The sequence below is a fragment of the Cupressus sempervirens genome, chromosome 10, assembly GCF_028749045.1.
Source record: "Cupressus sempervirens isolate cs-2001-9-10 chromosome 10, ASM2874904v1, whole genome shotgun sequence".
Lineage (NCBI taxonomy): Eukaryota > Viridiplantae > Streptophyta > Pinopsida > Cupressales > Cupressaceae > Cupressus > Cupressus sempervirens.
The window spans coordinates 753,169,330-753,196,310 of NC_143127.1; the positions used below are offsets into that span (position 1 = coordinate 753,169,330).

Sequence of the window (26,981 nt, forward strand, 5' to 3'; positions counted from 1 at the left end):
ATTTAGTAGTCCCGTGCATCAACAAATACAAACATCCAAGAATATCTAAGCAATCAACATGTAGAGGACCTAAAAGGAATACAATTGATTCATAGAGAATGATCAACATTTACATCTAAGAAATTACTATCAGATTGATAGACTGATTATATTAGATCAGCCATCTGCAACATCCTTCTTTCTTACAAGTAATTGTGGTATAATTATATCTATGTACACATGAATAATAGATGATGCTTAGATGGATGCTCATAGTAGAATATAGGATGGGCTTGATTGTCTGAAACCCACCTTATCGGAGAGAGGGACTTAGGTGTAAGAGAAAGATGGTGAGGGGCTCATAAGAAGGCCATCCTAGTAGGGCCATGTAACAAAAAGTTTTTCATAACAAAATAAAGACGATCGATAAAGAGTTTTCCCCAACTGAATTCCTTTTCATAGGACATTAACTGCATTTAACTACCAACAATTAACTGAAATAATTATAAAAACGATTAACTGAAATAACTATATCAATGATCAACTGTAATAACTATAATAATGATTAACTGAAAATAACTGTAACAATGATCATCTAAAATAACTATATTAATGATTAATTGAAATAACTGTAACAATGATCATCTGAAATAACTCTATTAATGATTAACTGGAATAATTGTATAAATGATCAACTGTAATAACTATAATAAGGATTAACTGAAAATAATTGTAATAATGATCAACTGAAATAATGATTTACTATCTCTCCCTACATACAAGTAAAGTAAATACTTAACATGAAAAGAAGAACGTACAAGTAATATCCGATGAGTCTTTAGTTGGTTGCGCAAGCCTCGGCTTTTGGTAAGAGGAGAAGCATTGACTTAGGCTTAACCTTCTAACCTCAGACCATACTTATCCCCACAGAATCTATTGAATTAGAAAGGCCCTCCCTACTTCTGGATCAAGCTTGGGATACTTTTAGTCCAGCCACCCGAGCATTCCGGTGTTTAGAATGTCCGCATAGTTATGGACGAACATGTCTTAATATCTGGCTCCACTAACATCAAGTGATTATAGATGACAAACATGCCTTTAAATGAACTTGGCCAAGGTTTTTTGATGGGTTTAATGGCTCGATCACCACCGCTCAACTTGACAATAGGGGAACAACAATATGGACTAGCATGAGCTATTAAATAAAATTATTTAGATTTATTGTATCATATCTGACTTTATTTCCATGTCATCCATGTCATTGCAGATTCCATCTCACCTCTTCACCTTTTCCATGGCTATACAGCTGGTGAGTCTTAGGTGCTGAGAGTCTTAGTGCAATCAGCTTTGTTTGTTGATTCTCAACTGTTTCATGAATATTATATGTTTCCAGCTTATAACAATTTGTGATTTGAAAGAATATGTTCTTTAAAACTTGCAGAAATATCATTTGATTCTGATTCCCAGTGGCATATTTAAGTCATGATTTCATAATATCATAAAGAGCTCTTTTTTAAAGAGGAACTAATTGATGATACTTGTGATGAATATAACTACAGTTTATTGCTATGGTAATCTGATTTCAGTAACAACTGATAAAGAAATATATAGCAATACTTGGAACATGATTGACCACATAACCTGATATAATCTAGAAAGATAGGAGTCTAGCTAGACGCTATGATTCAACTCTTCCTCGAAATGATCTTCAGGCGCAAAATCCAATGTAAAATTTATCACGTCTTTAGCAAGAAGATTAATACAAAGCAAAAAAGAGATTGGCAATGTTATAGATGTAGAGATTTCAGATGGTATTTGCAGAGGTATCGGGTGGTAGATGGAAGCCGGAATTGAGAAAGGAAATCGGAAATATGATTTGTATATCCTCTATCTCTCTCAACCTCATGATATATTAAAGGTTAAATGATTCTTTGGCTTCCAAGAAGCCGTAACATAAGAAAAAGAGTCTTGGCTCTTAGACGCCAATCAAATATGCCAAGTGTCATTAAGTTTTCTAGCAAAAATAATGAAATAAAGATGGAAAAGATTTAAAGGTTATAAATCCAAAATAATTATGGTTTATATCTATCTATATGCATGGAGATATATTTAGGAGGTGACATGGTACTATTATAAAAGAAATAACAATATTATGGTGTCACTTTATTCTTATATCTATGTTTACGTACATAGGTATTTATTATAATTATGTGGTGGAAAGATCAATCAAACTCTTTTGAGGTATGTATTATATTATATTAAATTATTTTATGTTTTAAAATGTTTACTTAATAGCTCATGCGGGTCCTTCAATTGTATCCTGAAGTTCAAGTCACTAGGTCCTTACCAAGGCAATTTAAGGTCATACCCATCAACCTGATGATTGGACTAATCTAGTATCCCATTCTGTTGATCTTGTTTAGCAATGCTTCCCCCCTTCATCTTCTCCTACAATCACCCGTGCAATATTTCCACAATAATAAGTTCTATAATAATTTTCACATTAACATTTAAAAGAATTTTATTATTAACCATAATTCCAAAATCAAGTAATTGTTAAACATCACATGACAAATAATGGATAACGACCATCTTCATTAAACAATTAATACAACATATATAAAGAACTACCTACTTCACTTGATTATGAAAGAAAAATCCATTCAGTCTAACAGCTATGAATAAATTTAAAATTAGGTCAAAATTTGGGATGTAACAGGCCACTGCAACCTAGGACAAAGAGGGCACTTACAGAGTCAAGTAGCCTTGCATGATTCCACAAGATGACAATTTTTTGTAGGGAAATGGGACATGTTTGGGGAAAGCTGGTATAATCTTCCAAGCAAGAGGGCTTTGGCAAACACCTACTCTTAGGCTTGGTGTAGAAATGGCTTTGAGAAGACCCATCATGTCTCTTCCCCAGTAGTTTTCATAACCGAAGTATATAATGCAGTTTTACTAACTCCAATGAATAATTTTATATGCATACATTTATACACACACATATATATATTGCATATGTCAAATGCATGTTAGTAAAGCACCATCATTATTGATGGAAGGAGGTGTAAGGGAAAGGGGAATCATGAGGATTGCCATTTAGGTAGGGACCTTGGGTAGATGTCAATGTTGTTTGACATCAAGGCCAAAAGGGCCAAAGCTCCACTCTTAGGCTTGGATAGGAGAATCAAGGAACCTCCATTATGATCTCCTCTTTGACTGTATAATGATGGCTAAATCTTAGGAGATGAAGCATGGATAGGGAAAGAAGGTACAAGAAGCCCACTAGGTAGGGACCCTAGGTGGATGTCCATGCTTGTCATCGAGGCCAAGAGGGCCAAAGTCCTACTCTTGGGCTTAGCGTGGGATGGCTTCGAGAAGGCTTATCATGCTTCGTCTCTAATGTGTTGAAATGGTGCTAGATCTATTATATGAGTATCATGTGCTATGGACGATATATATACGTCTGATGATTGCAATATTCAAATCTAGAGGCACACTATTTGAAGAGATATTTTACTTGGTAAGATATAACCCTAACCCTAATTTGTTACATTTGTGATTCTAGGGAAAATTCAAGAGATAATTAGGAAGGGGACATCACACAACATCACACAAAGATTCCCCATGCCTTCTTGCATCACCATTGCATGGCTTTGTACTTGGAAACATGTAGGAGTCATCTTCTTTCTAGTTGCATTCATCTCAAGCACTTTAATGGTGTCTTAGGTAATACTATGATCTCTCGCTTGTTATAACTCAATGGAGAAGTACATATTCCCAAAGAAACCACATAAACACATTGACAAACCTATTAGCTTCTTGTACAATGTGGGCTCAATCAACTTCGAATCTGAAGATGATACGAACGTCATGTTAGTGATCATTGGAGTGGTCGAAGGACTACAATTCTCTATTCAAGATCACTTCAAGATCTAAAATGAATACGATCTCTCCTAGTCTTTCTCTAACCTGTAAACCCAAAATGTATTTCATTAGGCCAATTTTCTTTATCTCAAACTCAATAGATAAGTCTTCGTTCCACCCTATAGTGAGCTGCTTTGCACTTGTAATGAACATGCCATTGTTTTTTGTTTTGAAATAAGCATATTTGTCTGAACAATTATGTAGTAAAGAATATAATCTGCTTTATTAAGTAGACATTCATCTATCCGCCAATACCATGCCTTGGGTGCTTGTTTGAGTACAAAAAAGGCTTTCCTTGGCCTACAAACATGGGATTCATTTCCATTTTACAAAAGCCTCAAGGTTTCTCAATATTCACTTTTTCGATGAGATCATTAGGAAAAGTTGTCTTAACATCCATCTGATGTATTTTCTACCCCACAACTAAAGTTAAAGAAATAACTGTTCTAGTGGAAGTGTATTTGATGATTGGGAAAAAATCTTTGCATAGTTCTCTCCCTCCTTTTGTGAGAGCCCTCTCACCCAAAAGCTCTCTTCACACTTTTCAATGTTGCCATTTGCAATATGCTTGATTTTATAGAGCCACCACAATCTTACTATTGACTTCTCTTCTAGTCTTGGCCCAATGTTCCATACATCTTTTGTCCTAATAGAGGTGTACTCCTCCATGCCATCATACCAAACCTACTATTCTATAACTTCCTAGAAGTTGGAAGGCCTTAAATCCGTGATGTTAGTCATCCTTATTGCTAGAACTGGAGTAATGTTCCCAAATTACGAGTACCGAAATTTTGCCCTAGGTTACAATTTCAAAACACGTAGGGTTTAGAGATACCTTTCACTTTTATTGAGAACATGAAAGCAAGTTAGAAGTCTTTTTTAATCATAATTCGTAAATAGATTTCTTCAGTTAGAAATATGCATATGTTGAAAATGTAGATCAACTCTCTAGATTGCTTAAATTAAATTATTAAGATGACTCAGCATAGAAGGGATGAGTTAGAATGAGAGACCCTCTACCCTAGGCCCAAGAATGGGTATACTATCCCTCTTGGCCTTATGTGGCCCATATCATCCATACGAGCGTGGGTACTTGTGAGGTGGCCCATCACTGTTCTACTCAATCTTTCCACTTGTATCTTACTCCAATGATTGAACATCCTTGTGTATTCATATGCCATGATAGAGGTCATGAGGAGTATTCACAACAGGGTGCCTAAAAAGTTCATCCTTCCTAAGCCCAAAGACAGACCCCTTTGTCCTTCCTTGCCCCCATGCAACTCCTGGTCATATACTATGAGGTGGCATGCTTAGAAGGTGATCCCATCACTGTTCTCCTGCCTGTAATCTCTCATTTGCCCCACAAGGGCTGGTTACATCAGTCATAGAGTATAAATATACATAGTATCTCATACATAACTCCCATAAAAAAATCCCGATTCAGGAATTATTACGATAATAGATAAGCTTCTATTATTAGTTAATAGTTATCTGTTTGTAATCTATTGTAAATATTAGAATGTTTCTAATATTTAGTTAGCTGTAGTTAGCTGTTAGCTTTCTTTTAGCTAGAATAGAATATTTCTATTCTTTACAATCGTTTCTTAAGGAAACATCGCTTTATTCTTTTATATATATAGAACTCTCGGTCTTTGTTAATAACAAGCAAGTATTTTACCAATCACTTCGTAATAGGAATGAAATGCATATTAAATTGAAGGTACACAAATGTACACTGAATTATCTATTATATATGGAGACCCATACCACAATATGTAATTAACACTGCAAGTCCACAATATATATTATTATATAGTTATTGCTGCTAGTATGGCTGCCTTTTGCATGACTCTTTTATTTAGTCCCATTCGATGCCTTTCACTAACTGAATGTTTTGCCTTATACAGAAATCAGGGTAAAGACAATGAGTTGAAATCCTTAGCTCAAGAGAGTTGTCTTCTCCCAACTAACCATCGCCTCCTCTAATGATGTGACCCTTTGTTACCATTCCAGTTACTATGCTTAATTTTAGCATTGCAGTTGTTGTGCTTAAGGAATAGTTAAGGATTGATGATTGTGGAATATCAGGCCTCATAGAAAATCGAACAGTCATATATATATCTATCAAGTTCCTTCATTGAAAAAGTTTGACCGGCATCCACAGGTCGTGAGCAATGTCGGATGCTTAATTTCTGATAATAGTGATTTAGATCAAACAGATAACAACTATGGTTTCAGATTATTAACGTTGACATGAAGGCATATTTTCATTATTTCAGAAATTGTGGAGTCTCATTATCATGAGACAATTTCTGATCAGAATTTGGTTGGGATCATGACAGTGTATTATTGGTTTTCTTAAATAAATGAGAGATTATGTTGTAATATAACATTCCAGTTTGATGATTGATTGATTGAATGAATGCATTCCTTTGATTTGATGATTTGAGGTATTGGTGAGTGAAGATTAGGTGATTGCCGATTGATCCTTGAATTCTGAATTATTTGCTTCCTTGATCCCAAGGCAAAGTGATGATTGATATTAATTGAATGATTGCTTGATCTTGCTGATTGATTGATATCATGAGGGATTAATGATTGCTGGATTCATGAGTGATGATTCACAGGTGATCCTTGGATGCTTGGAATGAGTTCTTCTTTACACTTTCTTGTTGGTAGGGTCAACACCTTCCATAATGTTTGAGTCATCACTTTTATTGTTGCTTTTGAGAATAATAAATAATTTCCAAATTCATCTCCCTTGGTTGTTCTCCTCAAATGAATCCTTCACCCTTTTATATCTTCCAATGAGAGGGGGAGAGACCTCTTTACAACACCCGCACTTTGCAACGGTCACATCCTTTTACAATCTTCACCTTTTGAGAGTCACAACCCTTCATTATTTATGCCCTATGAAAGAGTCACAACCATTCTTATTTACCATCCTTTTGAGAAAGTCATAACACTAAATCCTTTATGCCCTTTGAAAGAGTTACAATCTTTCATTACTAACACCTTCTGAAAGAGTCACAACCCTTCATCATTCATGTCCTTTGAAAGAGTCACAACCTTTTTTAACTACCCCACTTTGAAAGAGTCACAACACTTCATCATTCATGTCCTTCAAAATAGTCCCAACCTTTCTTAATTACCACCCTTTGAAAGAAGCAATAACTCTTAATCCATCCTTCCTGTTCCAATCTTCTTTCATTAATCCTTCCTTATTTCCCATACTTCCTCCCCTCTTCTGATGGAACCAGAAAATTATCATTCCTTAGTTCCATTGATCCTTCTTTAGTTTGCATGCTCCCTTCCCTCTTGCAATGGAATGGGACAAATCTTCTTCAATTAATCCTTCCTTGGCTCCCATGTTCTGAAAATAGGTTATGACATTCTTTTTGACATACCTATTTTTTTTGGTTCATTTTACAGTTGGTAGGAAATACAAAACATAGGTGGACTTGAAATTCTTTAAGTATTAGAGTATTTTATTTTGCCTTAAGTTCGGTTTTGGATATGATTTTTAAAACAAGTTCAAGTTTTAAACCGCAATGAGGTTTATTCTTTTTATGTTATGCATTAGTAAAGATTTAGGGAAAAACCATTGGGCTGATTGTAAAGTGGTAGGCCATGCTCGACAACAGAATGCCCTACTATTATAGGGCAAGCTGTATTTTTTTACATAAATAGTCACAGGAGAATGACTTTTTTCATCCTTTACAATTTTTAACGATTAGTATTTTTCAATCTATTTTATTGTTAAAACATGTTTTTAGCTTCTACGTGTTTATCTAGTTTTTCCTGTATTAAGCCTGGGTAATCAAACTCCTTGTACACTTTTTCCTCACCATGCCAATACCATGCTACCTTATATACCCCGAATTATCTCACTTCTATCTACCATTTTGAACTCTGTTGTTACTATCAAGAAACACGACTTCATTATGTGTAAATTTTGGGCTTAATAGAATGTTACATGCAATTGAAATGTATCAGAAATGGATGCTTTTTGTGTGTGTCAAAGCTAGATCATACTATCACAATTAAGCAAAATCACAATTCTTCATTTATATTTATTATTTTTCGATTCAGACTGCAATGTTGCTGACCTTTTAATGAACAGGAAGTTCATGACTACTTGAAGAGTCTCTGTCCTGACTTACATGTGACTCGAGGTGAGTATGACGAGGACCCACGTTATCCAGAAACCAAAACATTGACAATTGGACAATTCAAGCTTGGCATTTGCCATGGTCACCAGGTTTGACATTTTAAACTCACTTACACTTTTGAGTGATGATATATATATATATATATATATATATATATATATGTATGTATGTATGTATGTATGTATGTATGTATATGTATATGTATGTATGTATGTATATGTATATGTATATGTATATGTAGGCATCTTATATTTTGTGAATAAGAGCATCTTGGTACCCAGTAATACATGGAAAAAAGGTTTCTGCTTCTATGAGTAACAGGACTTTTAAAAAAATGTAAACTTTACTTTGTGGAAAAGCACTTTGAAATATGGAGAATCTTTAGGGCTTAAAAGATCAAAGTGTGCTGATTTCTCTCCAGAAAGTGAAAATGGGCTATATCAAAATTTCATGTCAATTGCCTTGAAATGCTAGGCAAGGATAATGTGGACTCAATTACAACTCTCACTAATTTTGCTATAGAAAAACATCAACATCACCTGCATGAGCATTTCAGTTTATTTGACACTTTTTAGATCATTGCTTCAATAGTGTAATGCTGAAATAAAATTAATTGTTGTCCCAGTAGGCTTTGCTGGTCAAAACTTAGTAAACTTTTTGATTGATGCACTTAATATTTACTCTGCTGATATGTAATGATTCATTTTCATAACAGTTAATAAATTTTATTCGGGTGGCTTTGGCTTTTTTTTCCCACAATGGTCATGTAATAATAGATAAATAATCCTAGGACCTTACCGTAAGCTTTTTTCATTTGTTGATTGTACCTGAAACAAGTTAAACATCCTTGATTTAGACAACTTATCTTCAAGCTGATAGTTCAATCTGAGTCAATAAATTGGAAGTCAGGTTTTGCAATATCGTGGGTTTTATTTTCCGGGGATTGGGTTCAGCAATGGCTGGCTGTGTATTAAATCAGACTCAAGGGACAGACTCCCCCTAGGGGAGGGTTGGATCGTTTGTATACAGAATTGGTAAGGACTCTGGATTTGGACTCTCCAGAAATGCATCCAAGCACTCTAGTCACTGATTGAATCTTTCTTCTTCCTTAAACAGAAAATATTCAGCATTTAAATATTGTATTGTATTTTAGGTTTCTCCGTGGGTACAACCTGAAAATCTCCTGTAAATACCTACAGGGTGCCCTAGCCAAACTCTAGGTGAACTGAGAACCATCCCGGACCTGAAACTGAACTAGGAACTATATTTTTACAGATAGGGCCTATTTCAAAGAACCTGCTTACATAGCTTTCATAGACCACAAATTTTCATATGCAGATATGTAATTACTAATTGTCAATTTCAATGATATCATAGAACTTTGAACAGTCCTCAATAAAGACTGAATTCTGACTGTGTTGGATAAATTAGGCTACCAATCTGTTTGCCATAGTCTCATCTAGTGTTTTTTCTTAATCTTTTGTTAACTTGAGCCTTGTTTCTTTTAGAGTTCTACCTTGCAATCATCCACTTTAAAAGTATTCTCCAATCGATCACCAGCATATCTCTTTGGTGACAGAAGAGCATATATTTCAGTTTTCAGATTTTTATCCCAAGACAATAATACAATAGTCTAAGACCAAACTATTGAGAAAAGCATTGAAATATGCCTTTACAGCATCTTTCAATTAATCTCTGTTAGTGATGATAAGGCATCTAAATAAGCAACTACACTACCCAAATCATGAATAACTACTGTAACAAAAAAAAGTGATCAGATGTAGACTTTGGATCCATATTTAACCATGTTGCTGGTTTGGGTTTGAGCTTGGTACACACACGCACATTCATATATGTGTGTGCGTGTGTGTGTGCACTCGGGCATGCATATGTATGCTTGCACTCTCTTCCAATTTTCTGCTCCTGTTTTTTTTCTTTGTTTTGCCTTGTAATCTGTATGGTGGCTGGGATTCCTTTCATGATCCAAAATTGAGGAATCTACCACCTTTTTCAATTTTCTAAAGATATGGTGGCTAGATTGAGTTTATCCAAGTTTGAGAAGGATATCGATGCGGTTATGGTTATGGTGGGCAAGAACAAGGCAGAACAACTCGTTAGAGGCCAAAAAATATTTCATTGCCATCTTCCCTAAATAACTGACAAAGATGGTTTCTTGGTCCAAGAGAAATGTATTTTTTCCAGAGTCTGATATGGTCTTTCCTCAGGTATAGTTCGATATGCAGATTCCTTGGGGGTATCTACCTTTGGATGATCTACGCTCCTGCATTGAAGAATTTGGAGAATGACTGGAGGGGTTGAACTTCGATCATATGTCAAGTGATATATCTTTGCTATCTTCACTAATGAATTTGACAGAGATGGTGTCTTCGATGGTACCATAATTTTCATTGAATTATAGTTTGTTTATGATGTTGAAGTTTGTAGCTGTGATAGGGATCTTTATCTATGATTTTATGAGCTAGAAATTTGTTTATTATGACCATTATGGTCATCTTCAGCTGAAAGAGATATTTGTGATTATATTTAGTTTATTATGCAAAAAAAATGCGTCATATGTTATGCAAAGAGGCATGCGTATGGAGTGTTGAATATGTGAAAATATAAAGGGTCTTATTATTGGGACTCAAAGAGACCTTCATGTATTAGATGAAGAGTCTAATGCAATCTATTTATATGATTGCTTGGTATATTGTAAATCAATCAAGTGGAAAGCCATGTACTTGAATATTTTATGATCCATAAAAGTCAATTTTTGCTGGTGTGGCTGGGTTTTCCCCTTCCAGTGGAAGGGTTTTCCTAGGATAAATGTATTGAGTGTTTTGTGTATAGTTTATGCTCTTTTATTGCTGTTATCTCTATTTCGGGGCTAAAACATTAACATGGTATTAGACCCTAGTTTTGATTAAGTAAAAACAGGTTTTAAGGACCTGAAACCTTATTACAAAAGGACAGTCTTAGAAAAGATAGATCATTTAGGAACAAAAACTAAATAGACCTCCAAAAAGAAACACAAGAGGTCACAGACAAAACTGCTGAAAAAAACAGCAAAGAAACAACACTAGGAAAGCAAAAGGACAGCACAAAAGACAGAAAAGAACCAACTACGTGGCCTTAATCGGGTCCAGAGCTTGATCAGCTAGCATCTGCATGTTTTCCGCTATAGCCTTCACCTCATCCTTCTTGGCTGTATCATTAGTCTTTTTAGAATGGGCCCTAGTGCGTTTGCTGGGACCTTGGCTATCAACCACCGGAGGAGAGTCCTGGCCTTTATCCATGTCCAGTTTCTTCAACAGAGTAGACACATTGTCAACCATTTGCTTAATTAACTTCTCAAGGTTGCACATCTTGGCTTCCATCATAGTAACCTTCTCCTAATTTGCATTGAAGTCTCTATCAATAGCCTTGTTCTTAGCCTCCAGTTGTGGAATCTTCTGCATAAGATTTTTAACATCCTCAGCGCTGCCAACCACATCCATGAGCCTGTCAATATGTTGGCCGAGGGTGCGCTCACCATGTGCAGTTTTACTAACATGCATGACAACCTTCCTAAGTTCCTGCATGTCACTGCCAAGTGTTTGGATTTGGCTCTTCATGACCCCAATTTCTTTCAGTATAGCACTTGGGTTACCATGCATCCCTTTCACAAGCTTAGGGGTACCTTCATGTCTATTCTCCCAACCCTCATGAATCCCCTGTTGGATAAGAGCAATAAGAGAGTTTCTTTTATATTTTCTGTTGTTTCTCCAACTTGAGGAGTTGTTGTGGGGACTGATGTTTTTCGCCATAAAGTATTTTTACCTCATATGTTTATTGTCAGATGTTTAAATGTATAGATGGTCTGTTCTTTTGGATTCATGCAGCGTAGATCATTCACATCTCGCCTTGAGCGACAATAACTCCCTTTTTGTGTATTCGTTATGGTTGATGGTTCGTTTTTGTGGATTATTTCAGATGTCATTTGTTATTATTAGTGAGTTGAGTATGATACTAGAAGATAGCGATGAATGCCATGAATGATTAGGTTTCTGTCAGTACAAGTATTGCACCGCCTCGGTAGTGCTCCATGCAGTTTCTGCATCAGTTTTTGGGTACTAAGAAGGCATCGCATCTAAAGGAACATTTCTCTCATCATTGTTGATTTTGCAAATTATGAGTTTTAGTTTGTGCATTTCATTCTGAATTGGCATCATGTGAGCAATGCACCAAGATTCTCTATGGTATTGGACTCTTTGCAGTTGTACCAAACATGTTTAATCAAAGAGAATTGACAAGTGTGTGAGCTAACAGAGCGGGAGTTCTATTGAATGTTAAGAGCACCTTTAGACAATATTAGTAGATTATGTAATGGAAGCTCAGGTTGAGAAAGATCATCTTTACATCACTACGACTTTTTTGTGAAGTTTGGAAACTATCAGGTTTTGTGCTATTGTTGTCCACGCTAGGCTCTAAATAAGAACTAATTGGAGCCGCTGTCAGTCTAACACTAGTTTGTGAGTGTCGTGGAATCTATTCTTGGAATTGTTTTGTGTAGAGGTTCAAGCTATTGTTGGAATGTTTTGAGATTGCGTGACTTTTGCAGAGAACTTTTGTAATTTCTTATGCATCGATATAGATGGAGTGGAATTGCGAGTGATGCAAAGGGGTTTTTGCTATGCTCATGTTGGGTGTGGTTGGATGAGCAAGACTGGTCGGGATGACTTTTGCTAACCGTTCACATAAGGAATTGGCTAAGATCTGGGCGACAGAAGACATAGTCATGTTTTTGAAGGTTCCTCCTAAGGTTACTGAGGGCGGGGGTCTCCTTGACGGAGTTGGGATTTGGATGCATGACCACCACTTATTCCAATCCTAGTGCAATTGTTCCATTGATTCCCTCTAACTACGATGGTCAAGAGGTGCTATTTGTGCAATGAAATTGTATTCCAAAGAACGGCCCAATTTGTCACAAATTCTCATTGTTTCGAAGATGCTATTGAACAATAATTAGAGCAAAATTTTGAATGAAATTTGTTTTTGAAATGCATGATATCATGGAGGTGGTTGTTTGTTTGACCAAATTTTATAACCTGACCAAATTTTATAACCATATGCGTTAAAGGAAACCAGAAGGAAAACGTTTGCAAGGCGGTAGAGCCGTAGAACAATATATCCTTGTGCCACATAGATGTTTGATGATTATAGTTGGCGGTCAACATCAACATGTTGTGTTTATTAAAATTGTATAAAAATCTTGTTCAAATGGATTGACAGTTTTTTTTAATGTGTTGAAGTCACGGCGAACTATCGGTGACACTAAAGCTTGTCAGTTTCTTTCATACCAGTGACGGTTTTTTTTAATGCTCTTTACAATATGTCATTAGAAATATTGAGTTTTAAGGTTTAGCTATATCAGTTATTTCTTGTGGGTCATTCATAGTTTAACTCTAGGATTATGTTTTTGGCAGCGGTGACGAGGAGGTTTGCAAAGGGTCTATATAGCTTGAGAGATACAATGCGTGTCTTTCTTAGTGGAGCCAGATCTTCCGAACCTTAGCCAGGTCATAGTAGCAAGTGCATAGCCCCTTAACATAATAAGAGATGAGAAAATGTGAGTTGTGATGGAGAAGGAGATATCAAGGAGTTGATGAGTTGGAAATTTGGAGGGGCATGACCACTTGTGAAGGATCTCCTTTGCGATGATGACCCCTTATCACGCCCGACTTATCTAAAGCAGAGCAACTCCATCTCTCTTGATGTAAGAAAGTTCAATCTGTTCAGGTACACTTATCCTTTATAACCTTAGTTCTATAAATTAAACAATTTTATTCTTCTTTAGGGTAAGTTCTTGATATAAATTTGATTAAATGTTATGCTATCTATAGTTTTTATACAAAATTTTGTCAAACTATGGAAGGCTAATTCATTGTTTGCATTGATAGAACTTTGAGCTATATAATTGTGTCTATTCCCCAAAGTTCTCCAGACATGTAGTACTCCATCTTGTTAGTCTGATTTTTTTAAGAATTTACAGTTTTGATGAAATTCGGAGGATGTGTGGCATCTTTATCTCATTCAGAAATAAATATTGAGTCGATTATAATTTCGTATTGTTGAGCCTGTGAGAAGATTGATAGGTTATTCTGGAAGATGTCGGTTCTTATTTTTCCTTTATGGTAACATCTTTATTGAGCAACACATTCTATTCAAACAAGTTCTATGATTATCATGAGTACTGGTTAGCACTTATTCAAATATTGTGTATGTGTGTTTGAGATCAGAATTCAGAGAGATAAGTATTCTATGATGTTTGTATACAATTGGAGATGGAGTATATTTTTGCATTGATCTCTATGATAAATTGATCTTATGAATCTCTCTTGGTTGCAAGATGCAATGGGATGGTGAGAGATTATGCAATGTTGTTTGTAGTCTTGATACTAAACTGGTGGCACATTATTAAAAAGGGAAGATCATATTTAGAGAGAGAGACTATTCAACTTTAGAGGGAGATTATGTGACAGAGGGAGATGTCCAACCCTTTGCAAGTTTATGCAATAGTTAGCCATCTTATTGTGGTGATTAAAATTGTCCCTACTAAGAGAGAAACTATGTTATTAAAGTTGTCCCTATTGAGAGGGAGTCTCAGTTTAAGAGAAAATTTCATTTATTAAAGTTGTCCTTGATGAGAGGAAGTCTCTGCTAAGAGAAAATCTCAGTTATTAAAGTTGTCCCTGCGAAGAGGGAGTCTTTGTTAAGAGAAAATCTCAGTTATTGATGTATTCTTCTCTAGGAGAAGTTTGAGGTGAAAGCCCTCTTTCCACCCTTTGTGAGTAAGTACAATGGATCACCCTTTGCAAAAAGACATGGTGGAAATGCATTCTTCTCTAGGAGAAGTTTGAGGTGAAAGCCCTTGTTCCACACTCTGCGAGTAGGTACGGTGGACCACCTTCTACGAGTAGGCATGGTGGAAATGTATCCTTCTCTAGGAGAAGTTTTGAGATAAAAGTATTCGTTCTACCCTCTCCAAGTAGGCATGGTGAAAGTCATGTGTGTGACTCCATTCTTTGTGCTTATGAAGTAACTATGGTGGATTATGTTATGTGAGTCTATCACCTTTAGGTGTAGCTATGTGTACATGCTTGACAAATGATCTCTTTTCCTAAGAGGGAGTGCTAAAGTTTGTAGCTGTGATATTGATCTTTATCTCTGATTTTATGAGATAGAAATATGTTTGTTATGACCATTATGGTCATCTTCAACTGAAAGAGATATTTTTGATTATATTTAAATTAATATTATGCAAAAAGATGTGTCATAGGTCACGCGAATAAGCAATGTGAATTGTTGAATATGTGAAAATATGAAGGGTCTTATTTTTGGGAGTCAAAGAGACCTTCATGTGTAAGACGAAGAGTCTTATGCAATCGATTTATATGATTGCTTGGTATATTGTAAATCAATCAAGTGGAAAACCATGTAGTTGAATATTTTATAATCAATAAAAGTCATTTTTGTTGGTGTGGCTAGGTTTTTCCCTTCATGTGGAAGGGTTCTCCTAGAATAAATGTATTGAGTGTTTTATGTATAGTTTATGCTCTTTTATTGCTGTTTATCTCTATTTCTAGGCTAAAACATTAACATATGAGATATTGATGTCTTGGTTTTCCTTTGACGAAATGATATGCTCATCTTATAAGAGAACCAGGGGGTTCCCCAAAAAAATATTCAAAGAACAAAAGTCAGGTGGATACAGAGAAGAAAGAAAATATGTGAAAGCAAAAAGGAAAGCAGTGGGGTGTGGGTAAGACTGATCCCATTCAGGTAAATCAAGAAGGAAACAGTACTATAGTTTGAAGAGTATTGTTGTGACCTTTTCACACATTGCCCCATTGCAAATGGGGATCCCCTACCTTTTTCATTTTCTTGGCTTTTCAGCTTTTGTTTTCTTGGTAATTTCTGCCGTCGGTCTCCTAAGCCTCCTTGTATTTCGATTGAGAAGTGATTAAATGAAAATTTGGCTAAGTATGTAATGTGCTGTTCCATATAGGTGTTTTTCGTTTATTAAATAATAAAATTTTCTATGCCTAATTTTGTTTTCGAGTCCCATAGGCTAGTGAGTTTAATAATGGAACATTGCCTATTTTTAGTTTGTAGGAAGGGGCCCAGTTCTAAGTGGCTATTGGCTTTATTTTTGCCACCTCTATCGAAGTTTCTACAGCCTAATCACATGCTTTCTAGACCAGACAATTGGAAGTGCAAATTAGAATGTTTCCTTTGAAGCGGTCTTACAATTTAGAAGTATGTGAATATCTGCCTTTTTGGAGCACTGGGAATTGGATATAAGGAATTCGATTGTAGAGATGAGTTATCCTGTAATTATTATCTTCTTTTATACTTCGCAAGTTTGATCACTCCAATCTTTCTCAAGATGCAAACCCTAGAGAAAGTCTCATATCTGGAGGCAATAAACATTGGATAAATCCACGCAGATCTTTCATCAACATATGTGCATAGTGATGAGTTAGTGATATTTGAGGCTGACAACAATAGTGAAGAAACAACTTCATATAGTGTTAATGTCAAGGCATAGAGGTTGTGCCATAACTAGCAATTTGATTCAATAGTTTTTGGCTCTTAAGGTATCAATATTGTTAGAGAAAACTGATCGTAGTATGAACATTACATGCTATCATTGTTAAGTTCCCTTTGTAATAAATTCAATATAACCAGACGAATATTGCTTTTGTGAATTTATGAAAGAGGGAAATCTATATTACTCATGCAATTGATATTCACTTTCTATTTGCATCTTTCTTGATTTAAATTAGAAGTTGTATTATGGGTTGAACATGTTTACATCCATTTTGGATTAATAGCTTAGAATATTTTATTGGTATTAGAGCCACAAACCTTGCCAACTTGTGGGGGTTCCAATTGCAGGTTTTCTTTTGAGTGCTTACCACAACTTTTCCATTGCATGTCGTAATTGAAGTTTGTTTTTGGCACCTAATCCGATGTATGCCACTTTAAAGTGGTTCTATGTATCCAAGTGGATTTAAATTGAGATACAACACAAGTAGGTTGGGGCAACAAGAAGACGTTGAAATTAACCCAGCTGAAGTTAGGATGAGAGACAAAAGAGAGGGCAGCCCACAAAGGGAATAAAATAATCAACTTATTGATTTCCTGACAATTTTTTCCCAATGGTATTAACAGCAACAAGAGCTACAGATACAACTACAACAATAGATGTTGCAACAATTCTAGGAGCATATGATCACACCAATGGGACAATTGAAAGTTGGACATATGAGATCTGGAAGTTCTAGTAGCTAAATAACAAAAGTGAAGCAAGGCGTGAGAACCAAGATAGAGCAACCTCTAATGTGAGAACAGTAGAGACAAGGTCTGGTCAACCGTTGCATCCCACTTTTATACCTTGTCCGGTTGAAAGAGAATCGATTTCTGAGGTTGAGGTAGAAGGAATGCACATCACATATAATACTATAGAGGCTCAAAATGAATATATGCAACTTTCAGCTGATGTAAGGCAATTGATTAATTTAAATCAATTCATGAACCAGCATAAGGGCAATGCCAAAAATCATTTGAAAGGGCAAGACAGGGGGCCTAGAGGGCAAGTTGGACAGGGCTTCCAATTGGTAAAGCACAAGGATGCCTTGAGCAAAATTACAATATCCATTTTCAATGAAAACTAGAGAAATATCTGCTAGATCATGGGTTCATAAGTTGGACACCTTTTTGTCACTCAAGCCCATAGAAGAAGAAAAGGCGATTCGGTTCGCTACTATGCACTTGGAAGGAGAAGCATATGATTGGTGGCACCACAAACTTGTTTCCTAGGATCATGCCAATTTTTCATCTTTATGAAGAGTTTGACAAAAGGTTGATTATGTAACAATGATTTTAGTTGAAAGCATAGTAACACAGGGATTCATCCCCTCCCTTTTTTGGTCCACGTCCTAGAGACAAGTATGCATCGAGGACTTGGGGACTCCATTCTCCTGTCCCCAGTGGCGCCACCAGCTTCGGCCACCTCGGTCGAGGATGGGGGGATGTCCCGGTGTTGACTATTTGCTGATTTGACTCTTTATGTTCAATGTTCGATGTTCCAATTCAATAAAATGTTAAAGTATTTACTCTTTTACATCTTTATATCTTATATTGCAATACATCATTTCATAACCAACATTTTAACTACCACATGTATAGTATATACAACCCCCCCCGTCCCCCACCACCGTCCCCCCACTATTCCCAAATTAAGGCCTGCCTGTCCCCCTATCCTGAAAACTTGTCCCCTTGTTTTGTCGTCCCCCCATCCCCCAAGGCGGTGTTACTATGGTTGAAGGTCCTAGTGATAAATAGGCCTAGTTCATGAGAAGATGCTATTGGGTTAGCTATAGACCTAGAAGTTACACCTTCCTATCAGCCACAAAATAAAGATTTCAGCCCTTGGAAATGTGATAAGAAATTTTCAAATCACCCAAAGAATATGAGTTTCAATCAGCAAAGAAACTTACCTTCCAAAATTGAGCAAGAGATTTGAAATAAATTGCAAAGGAGAAAATTATGTTTCACTTGGAAAGAACTGTAGGAACTTGGTCACTGTTGTCTTGGGAAAGACATGGTATATTTAATATAATTCCATTCTAAGGATGAGGAATCAAATGAACAGGAGGGCAACATTGATGAAGATGTGCAAGATATTCAACCTCAACAGATTGAGTTGGAAGATACTGCTGATTGAGATATTACACATATTGTCATGTTATAGGGAGTACCTCACCGCTATCCTTTTTGACTAAAAGTTATCCTTAAAGGGCAGAGGGCGGTATGCTTACCATAGTGGAGCTACACACAATTTTATAGGTGAAGGATTGGTGAGCAAGCGTGGACTACAGGTTGAGGAATTCCCTAGGTTTAGTGTTATTGTCGCAAATGGTTTTCCATTAAGTAGTAATTGAGTTGTGCCGCAACTGAACATATGGCTGGGAGAGTACACTTTGACAAGAGATTTCTATGTGCTCGGGTTGAGTAATGTGATGCTATTTTAGGAGTACAGTAGTGTTAGAATCTGAAAAGATTAATAACCCAGAAAACTAGTGCAAAGAGTAAATATCTAAACTATGAATGCAAATGATACAAAATCAAAATAGCATCATAGAGTTAGTCTCCAAGAGAGTAATGCAAATGCTGGAAGCAAAATAGCATTAAGAGGATGCAAAAAACAAGAGATGTAAATACAAGCCAGGTAGCATGCTTATATAGGCTAGCAAGAGGGAGGAGGTGGCAACACCAACCAATGAGGAGCAACCATCTATCAGACTAAAGATAGCAAAGTATCTTCCCAAGATAGCTAATGGATGCTCACATGTAGGAAGGTGACACCTCACAACCATTCACCTAATAAGACATGCTTTATTAACCTAAGCGAGATTATTAAAAGTGTAGGAAAAACCTAGCAAAATAGAAAAAATAAAAAACTACACTAACACCCCCCCATAAGCGAAGCTTAGGTGGATGTAGAAACGGGTCCCGGCAACGAGGCCATGTTAGGTACCCAAGTACAATGCAAGAAGATGCAACCTCTGAAAGTGGGAAAAGAGAGAAAACCACAAGGGAAAAACCCTCCGCCAAAAAGAGGTAAGAACCCAGTGAAGAACTGAAGAAGTCTCCCACTAGGAAAATTGTCCCCTAAAACAGGAACAAGGAGTGATCATGAAGAAGCAGCATCACTGAAGCATGAAGAACCGCAAAACTCTGTCAAAATGTTGATCTGTAGAACCCCCATGGAAATAGAAGGCACGAACCATCAACCAAAGGAACCTCCATGGAAATAGAAGGCACGAACCATCAACCAAAGGAACCTCCATGGAAATAGAAGGCACGAACCATCAACCAAAGGAACCTAGAACAACAATATATCCTCCCCTTAAGGTAGGTGAGGTGACAGGCAGCTGAAAAGATGGGCCAAAAATCTCCTACAACACAGGAGCCAAACACATCGAGACTGAGGTACAAACACAAATAAAGGCATGTGTCGTCGACACTACATGAGGAATTAGAGAAAGAGGGCCTAAGCGGCAAACAACTATCCCCCCCATGGCACTTTATATAATAGTGCGAGTACAATGAATCACAATGATGAAAAGGATCCTGAATCGCAAGAGTGGCATTTTATCTCAGTGCGTTGCATAAAGATGCTTACAGTGAATATCAACAATGATAAAAAAACATAAGGCTGAAACAATAGAAGGTAAAGCCCAAAATGAAGCAACTGAAGCAACAAAATCGATCTCCGGACCTGAAATAAACAGAATATCCACCAGAATGCTAAAATGCAAAAGACTGAATAGGATGTGTCTGAAACAGAATCTGGAACAACAACCAACATCACTGGAAAGAGCACAGAAAGAGCTTTCCAGCGATATAAAGAAGTCCAAAAATGGAGATCGGAAGCTCAAGATACGCCTCCTGGAGTGCAAAATAGAACATCCGGCTTTGACTGCCATAACAGGCAACCAAACTGAATCAAAACTCAAAAACACCTGTACCGGCATCTCCGTCTCGGAACCAGCTTTCCGGCGTTTTTTTTTTTTTTTTTTTTTTTTTTGGATCGGAAAAATACCTCCATATGCAAAAGTTATGGCCAAAAAACCACAAGTAGGTCTTGATTTCAATGCATTACAAACCCTCATGAAGAGCATATGTTAAAAGTGAAACTTGGGCACAATAATCAAGGAAACAAATAGCACCACTGCGATCTACTCGAAAAATCATGCACTTTCAAAAAAAGAATCGCCTCGATACGAGGTCGTATGAGAAAGTTATGATCCTCCGAAGTTTCCAAAACGAGAACTGTGCACAGTCACGGCTGAGAATCTGCAATTTCTGAAGAATTCATGCATGAAAATCAAAAACTAACTCCATTAGTGGATAGAGCACAAAAAAATAGCCAAGTTCATAACAAGAATCATCAAAATTGGAGTCCGTATGAGCAAGAACGAGACATTTGAAAACTGCATTCAGATCTGCGGCTGCCAACGGAGAGGGGTATGGCTGTAGCTTTGCATGCTCGATTCTGAAAAATATACAACTTGCATGCAAAATCTAAAAGATACCCAGATGGTTTTTCGGGGCTGCGAACAAAACCCAGAAAGCGTTTTTCTTGCTGATGAACAGAAGATGTTGCTGTAGTGTAAATCAGACGCTTTTAACAGTAAAAAACGGCTCCAAAAATCAGAAAACGACCCCAGCAACCAAAATATGACATGCAAATGCTGGATCAGCTTCTTAAGTCCATCAATGGCATGCTGGAACCTGCAAAACTGATTGAAAACTCCAAATATGCAAGTTGGTTGTCAGATTTGAGATTGAAACCCCAAAGAAAAACTGTTTTTGTCAAAACTTTTCTGATTCTCAAGATCATCCAAAGATGCAAGAGAAGAGCATACTTCGTTTTTCAAAAAACTAAAATAAAGTTTATTTGCCCCCCCGAATCTCTCAAATAAGGAAACTAAAATCTACTCTTGCACATAGAAAAGCTCTGATACCATGTTAGAATCTGAAAAGATTAATAACCCAGAAAACTAGTGCAAAGAGTAAATATCTAAACTATGAATGCAAATGATACAAAATCAAAATAGCATCATAGAGTTAGTCTCCAAGAGAGTAATGCAAATGCTGGAAGCAAAATAGCATTAAGAGGATGCAAAAAACAAGAGATGTAAATACAAGCCAGGTAGCATGCTTATATAGGCTAGCAAGAGGGAGGAGGTGGCAACACCAACCAATGAGGAGCAACCATCTATCAGACTAAAGATAGCAAAGTATCTTCCCAAGATAGCTAATGGATGCTCACATGTAGGAAGGTGACACCTCACAACCATTCACCTAATAAGACATGCTTTATTAACCTAAGCGAGATTATTAAAAGTGTAGGAAAAACCTAACAAAATAGAAAAAATAAAAAACTACACTAACAAGTAGTTGGAGTCATTGGAACCATAGTTTCAAATAACAATGAAATATCGCCTATATCATGGTATTTCACGTGTCTACACGTTGGCCAATTATTTCGAGCAAAAAATTGATGTTGAGATTTCACAAAAAAAATGCCGCGATTTTCACTGATTTTGTTGCTCTAAAAACAAAAAAAATGCAGGAAAAAAACACGTTGACAAGTCAATCAGGTTACGGGCAATATTTTTTAATATGTAATTTTTCATTCAACGGTTTTGTAAGTTCTTTAGTTACGGGCTCCTCATCGTCGACAACTCCGTGCAATGACATTTGGCACCTTGTCTCAGCCTTCAACAAACGACGAAGTATTTGTTTGCATTCAAGTATTTGGTTTGTCTGTATTTGACGACAAACTCCATAGTATGTGGCTGCAAGTGACACTTCCAGGTATCTGTAAATTTTAATAGTGTTGACTGAATTTACATTAAAATATACCAAATTTTAAATACATTAAATATCAAATTCTAAATGTAATCAACTGTGTAAGATTTTAAATACAAAATACAGTAAATTATAAATTATATAAATTAAAAATGTTTTTTATGTATTATAAATACAATATAGTAAATTAAATACACTTCCAAGTATTATTTAATAGTATTTATAAATTATAAATAATTATTAAATTATAATATATTTAAAATTTTGAATACTTAATTATAAATCTTTTATAAAACACTTAATACTGTTATATATAAATTATAATAGTTAAATAAAATAGCATTACTGTAAATTTAAGAAATTGTATATTTTATGTGTGCGTTTTTAAGAGTATTTTAAGAAATTCTAAAAGTGCCAATTTATTGCCCTTTTTTTTGCCGAGTTATTGCCAAAACCGAATTTGAAAACTATGATTGGAACGCTATGTTCAAGGCTTAAAACAAATGCAATCGGAATTCATGGTTAACGGAAAGAAATCAATACTTAAGGCTATGGCTGATGGTGGGCCACTGGTGGTGTGTGCAAAGAGGATGGAGGCTCTTTTTAGACACAAGGATGTGGAATGGGCATCTTAGTGTTTTATTTCTAGCAAATTGATTAGTAGCAATGAGTCACCTCATGTGGATATCCAGATTTGTTAGATAAACATAGTGCAGTATTTGGAGATATTCCTCCTAGTCATCCACCTGATCGGGGTTTTGAGCACGTGATTGAGTTGAAGAGGGCCTAAAGCCTATTATCACAACACCTTACATACATCCCCACCATTTTAAAGAAGAAATCGAAGAAACAATTAAGGAGCTGTTGTGAATGGGTCACATACGTCCTAGTTCCAGCCCTTTTGCTTCTTCAGTTGTCCCAGTCAAAAAGAAGGATGGAACACTGTGCATGTACATAGATTAACGGTGCTGAATGTGAGAACCAATAAGAACAAATGCCCCATTCCTAGGATTGATGAGCTTTTGGATGACTTACAAGGGGCGATATTCTTCTCTAAAATTGATTTGCATTCAGGATATCATCAGATTAGTGTTTGGGAAAAGAACATACAAAAGATTGCTTTCCATTGTCACTATGGCACTTTAAGTTCCTTGTCATGCCATTTGGACTGCCAAATGGCCCATCAACATTTTAATCTTGCATGAACCACACTTCTGTGAACATTTGGGGAAATTTTTTCTAGTTTTCTATCTACAGTATGACATAGGATGAACATTTGCAACACTTGGATGCGGTTCTAAGTATCAAAGAGAAGCAATCACTATTTGCAAAGTCTTCCAAATGTGAGTTTGGAATGTTAGAGATTCTCTAGTTAGGACATGTGGCTGGGGTTGGAGTAAAGGTTCACCGAGAGAGAATACAAACAATCTTAAATTCCACCTCCCAAAGACATATATGATTTGATGGGTTTGTGTTGTTGGGATATTGTTGGGTCTGTTGGAGAAGATTGCATTATATGTGCTAGCATTAATGTTTTGTTATTGATGTCAACATATTTCTTTTCTTTACAATATTCTTAGTTTGTTTAGTGGAGATTGGATCAGTGTGTTGTATTGAGTATCAAATCTTGCACAATTATAGATGGTTGTAGATGCTCATTGTTGGACCATAGAGGTTAATATTATAATTTGAGTGAGTTACAGTGTGCTGATTGGAAACTGGCTTACAACATGTTGATCGAGCTACTGCTGCTGCTGATGAAAAGAAGGAAATTAAGAACAATATGAGAGCCAAGGAGACATTATACAGTGCCTTATCAAATCTTGAATATACTAATGTCATGGAATTGGACAACGCACATGTGATATGGGTGAAATTGGAGTCATTGCATGAAGGAGACACCTATGTAAAGCAAGCAAACTTGCAAAGTCTGAAAGGGAAGCTTGAAAAGTTGAATCTACGAGGATGAGCAAAGATGAGAATACAGGTAGCTATGTGCAACAAGTGACATAATGTGTCAGAAGAAGCATGGGAAGCTGAAATTGTCTCAAAGGTTTTGAGATCCTTGTTACCAGCTTATGATAACAAAGTTGCTGCAATTGAAGAAATTAGAATAATGTCGGAGGTGAACAACAAGAAATGACTAACTTTGGTGACAATTTACCTAAAGTTGAGGCTACATTTAAAGCTAATATTTCTAAGGACAAGCAAAAGTATGAATATGGTGAGAGTTCTTCAAGTTCTTGTAAGTATGGATCTAGATATGGTAAGGATTTGGAAGAGATAGAGGAAGAGGAAAGGAAGTTGGAAGAGCTGGAAGCCTTGAATGCTAAAAGAGTATCTAAAGGTGTAGGTGAGTATGAAGGGGAATTGCCTTTGAAATGCTTTCCAAAGCATAAGTCTAGAAAGTTTCAGCCTAAATATCAGAATAAATGTTACTATGCTAGTGAAGGTGTGATTGATGATGAATCTGAGAAAAGTGAAGATGAAATTGTGTTCATTGCTATTTGAGATGAGAATCCTTCTTTCCCGAATGAGGAGAAGCCCTAGTTACATATGTTGAAAAGACAGATGAATGGGTGATAGATAGTGGATGTTCACTTCATATGACAAGAGATAAGATCAAATTTGTGAAGCTAGATAGATATGATGTTGGTGTTGTCAGATTCAGTGATAACACACCTTGTATATCAAAGGAAGAGATTCTATTACATTTGATGGTAAGAATAACACTCATGATGTTCTATATGTTGAAGGATTGAAGCATAATCTTTTGAGTGTTGGACAACTTGCTGATAAAGGTTACAACTTACAATTCAAAGATGGAATGTGCATAGTCATTAATAACTTTGGAATTGAGATTGCACCACGAACCAAAACCAGAGGTAATGTTTTTCACTTGAATAGTATAGAGAATAGATATTTGATTGCTAAGATTGATGATAGTTGGTAATGGCATAACAGATTGATGGAATGTGCATAGTCATTAATAATTTTGGAATTGAGATTGCACCACGAACCAAAACCAGAGGCAATGTTTTTCATTTAAATAGTATAGAGAATAGATATTTGATTGCTAAGATTGATGATAGTTGGTAATGGCATAACAGATTTTGTCATGTAAACTTTGATAACATTGGGAAGGCAAGAACTACGAATGCTGTGAGAAACTTGTCTAAATTGTTGAAGCCTACTAATGCGATATGTAAGGAATGTCAGTTGGGAAAGCTAACAAGATCTACTTTTAAAAGCAAGACATTCTTCAAATGGATTGTTAGATTTGGTGCATACAAATTTATGCGGTCCTATAAGAACAAAGAACTATTATGGAGAAGTTATTTATTCTTTTCATTGATGATTATTCTAGAATGATGTGGGTTACGTTTTTGAAAAAACAATCAGAAGCTTTTGACAGTTTTAGAATCCTTGGAGCTATGGTAGAGACTGAGATGGGATTGAAGTTGAAATGTCTGAGATTAGATAGAACTGCATAATTTACATCGGGAGAGTTTAGTGCTTATAGTGAGGAACATGGGATAAGGAGACATATGGCAGCCCCCTGGATCGCTCAGCAGAATGAGTTTGCGGAGCAAAGGAACTAAACTACTCTTGTTACAATAGGTGCTATGATGTTGGAAGGGGAAGTACCTCAGATGTACTGGAAAAAAGCTGTTAGTACTGCAGTGTACACATTAAACAGATTAGATTAAGCATGGAACCAGTAAGACTCCCTAGTGCGAAATATTTTAGAATCTTTGGAAGTAAATGCTATATTAAGAGAGATGAAGATTTATGAAAGTTTGATCCTAAAAGTGATGGAGGAATCTTTCTTGGATATTCAACAAGAGTAAGACTTATAACAATAGGTTGAGGAAAATTGTTAGAAGAGCTAATTTCAACGTGGATGAGAGCTATTAGATACATGATAAATCTTGCGGTTATGAATCAGATGATGAAGAAGAGAATTAGATTGTGGTTGCATAGAATCAGAATCAAAGTCATAATGGATTAATTGAACAGGTCGAGGAAGATGGTAATGACAATAGGCTAATACACAAGAGTCTACTACAAAAGAAATTCTAAAGAGCCCAAGACATGTAAAGTTGAATAAGGTAGAGAATTAGATTATAGGTGATAGAAAGCACAAAATTATGACCTAGAGGTAGGATTGCAAGGAATGAAATTTGTTTGATTTCTCAAGTTGAATCTAGTAATGTTTGTGAAGCATGCAAAGATTGAAGTTGGAATAAAGCTATGAAAGAAGAATTGGATCAGATTGAGAACAAGACATGGATTTTAGTTCCCAAACCTAAGTACAAGATTGTAATTGAAACTAAATGGATTTTTCGAAATAAATTGAGTGAAAGTGGTATGGTAATAAGGAATAAAGCTAGACTGATTTGCAAAGGATGTTTACAAATGGAAGATATAGATTTTGAGGACTTTTTCTCTTTTTTCTAGAATTGAAGTAGTTAG

General features: G+C 36.1%; 1 protein-coding gene across 1 annotated transcript in view; it reads left to right on the forward strand.

Annotated features, from left to right (window-relative positions):
- Window positions 1-26,981, forward strand: part of MAG1 (Calcineurin-like metallo-phosphoesterase superfamily protein) — an 82,197-nt gene that overhangs the window by 21,895 nt on the left and 33,321 nt on the right. Inside the window, exon 3 of the mRNA XM_089803481.1 lies at window positions 8,030-8,167. Within this exon, the coding sequence (XP_089659607.1) occupies window positions 8,030-8,167 (138 nt within the window). The remainder of the gene's footprint in view (window positions 1-8,029; window positions 8,168-26,981) is intronic.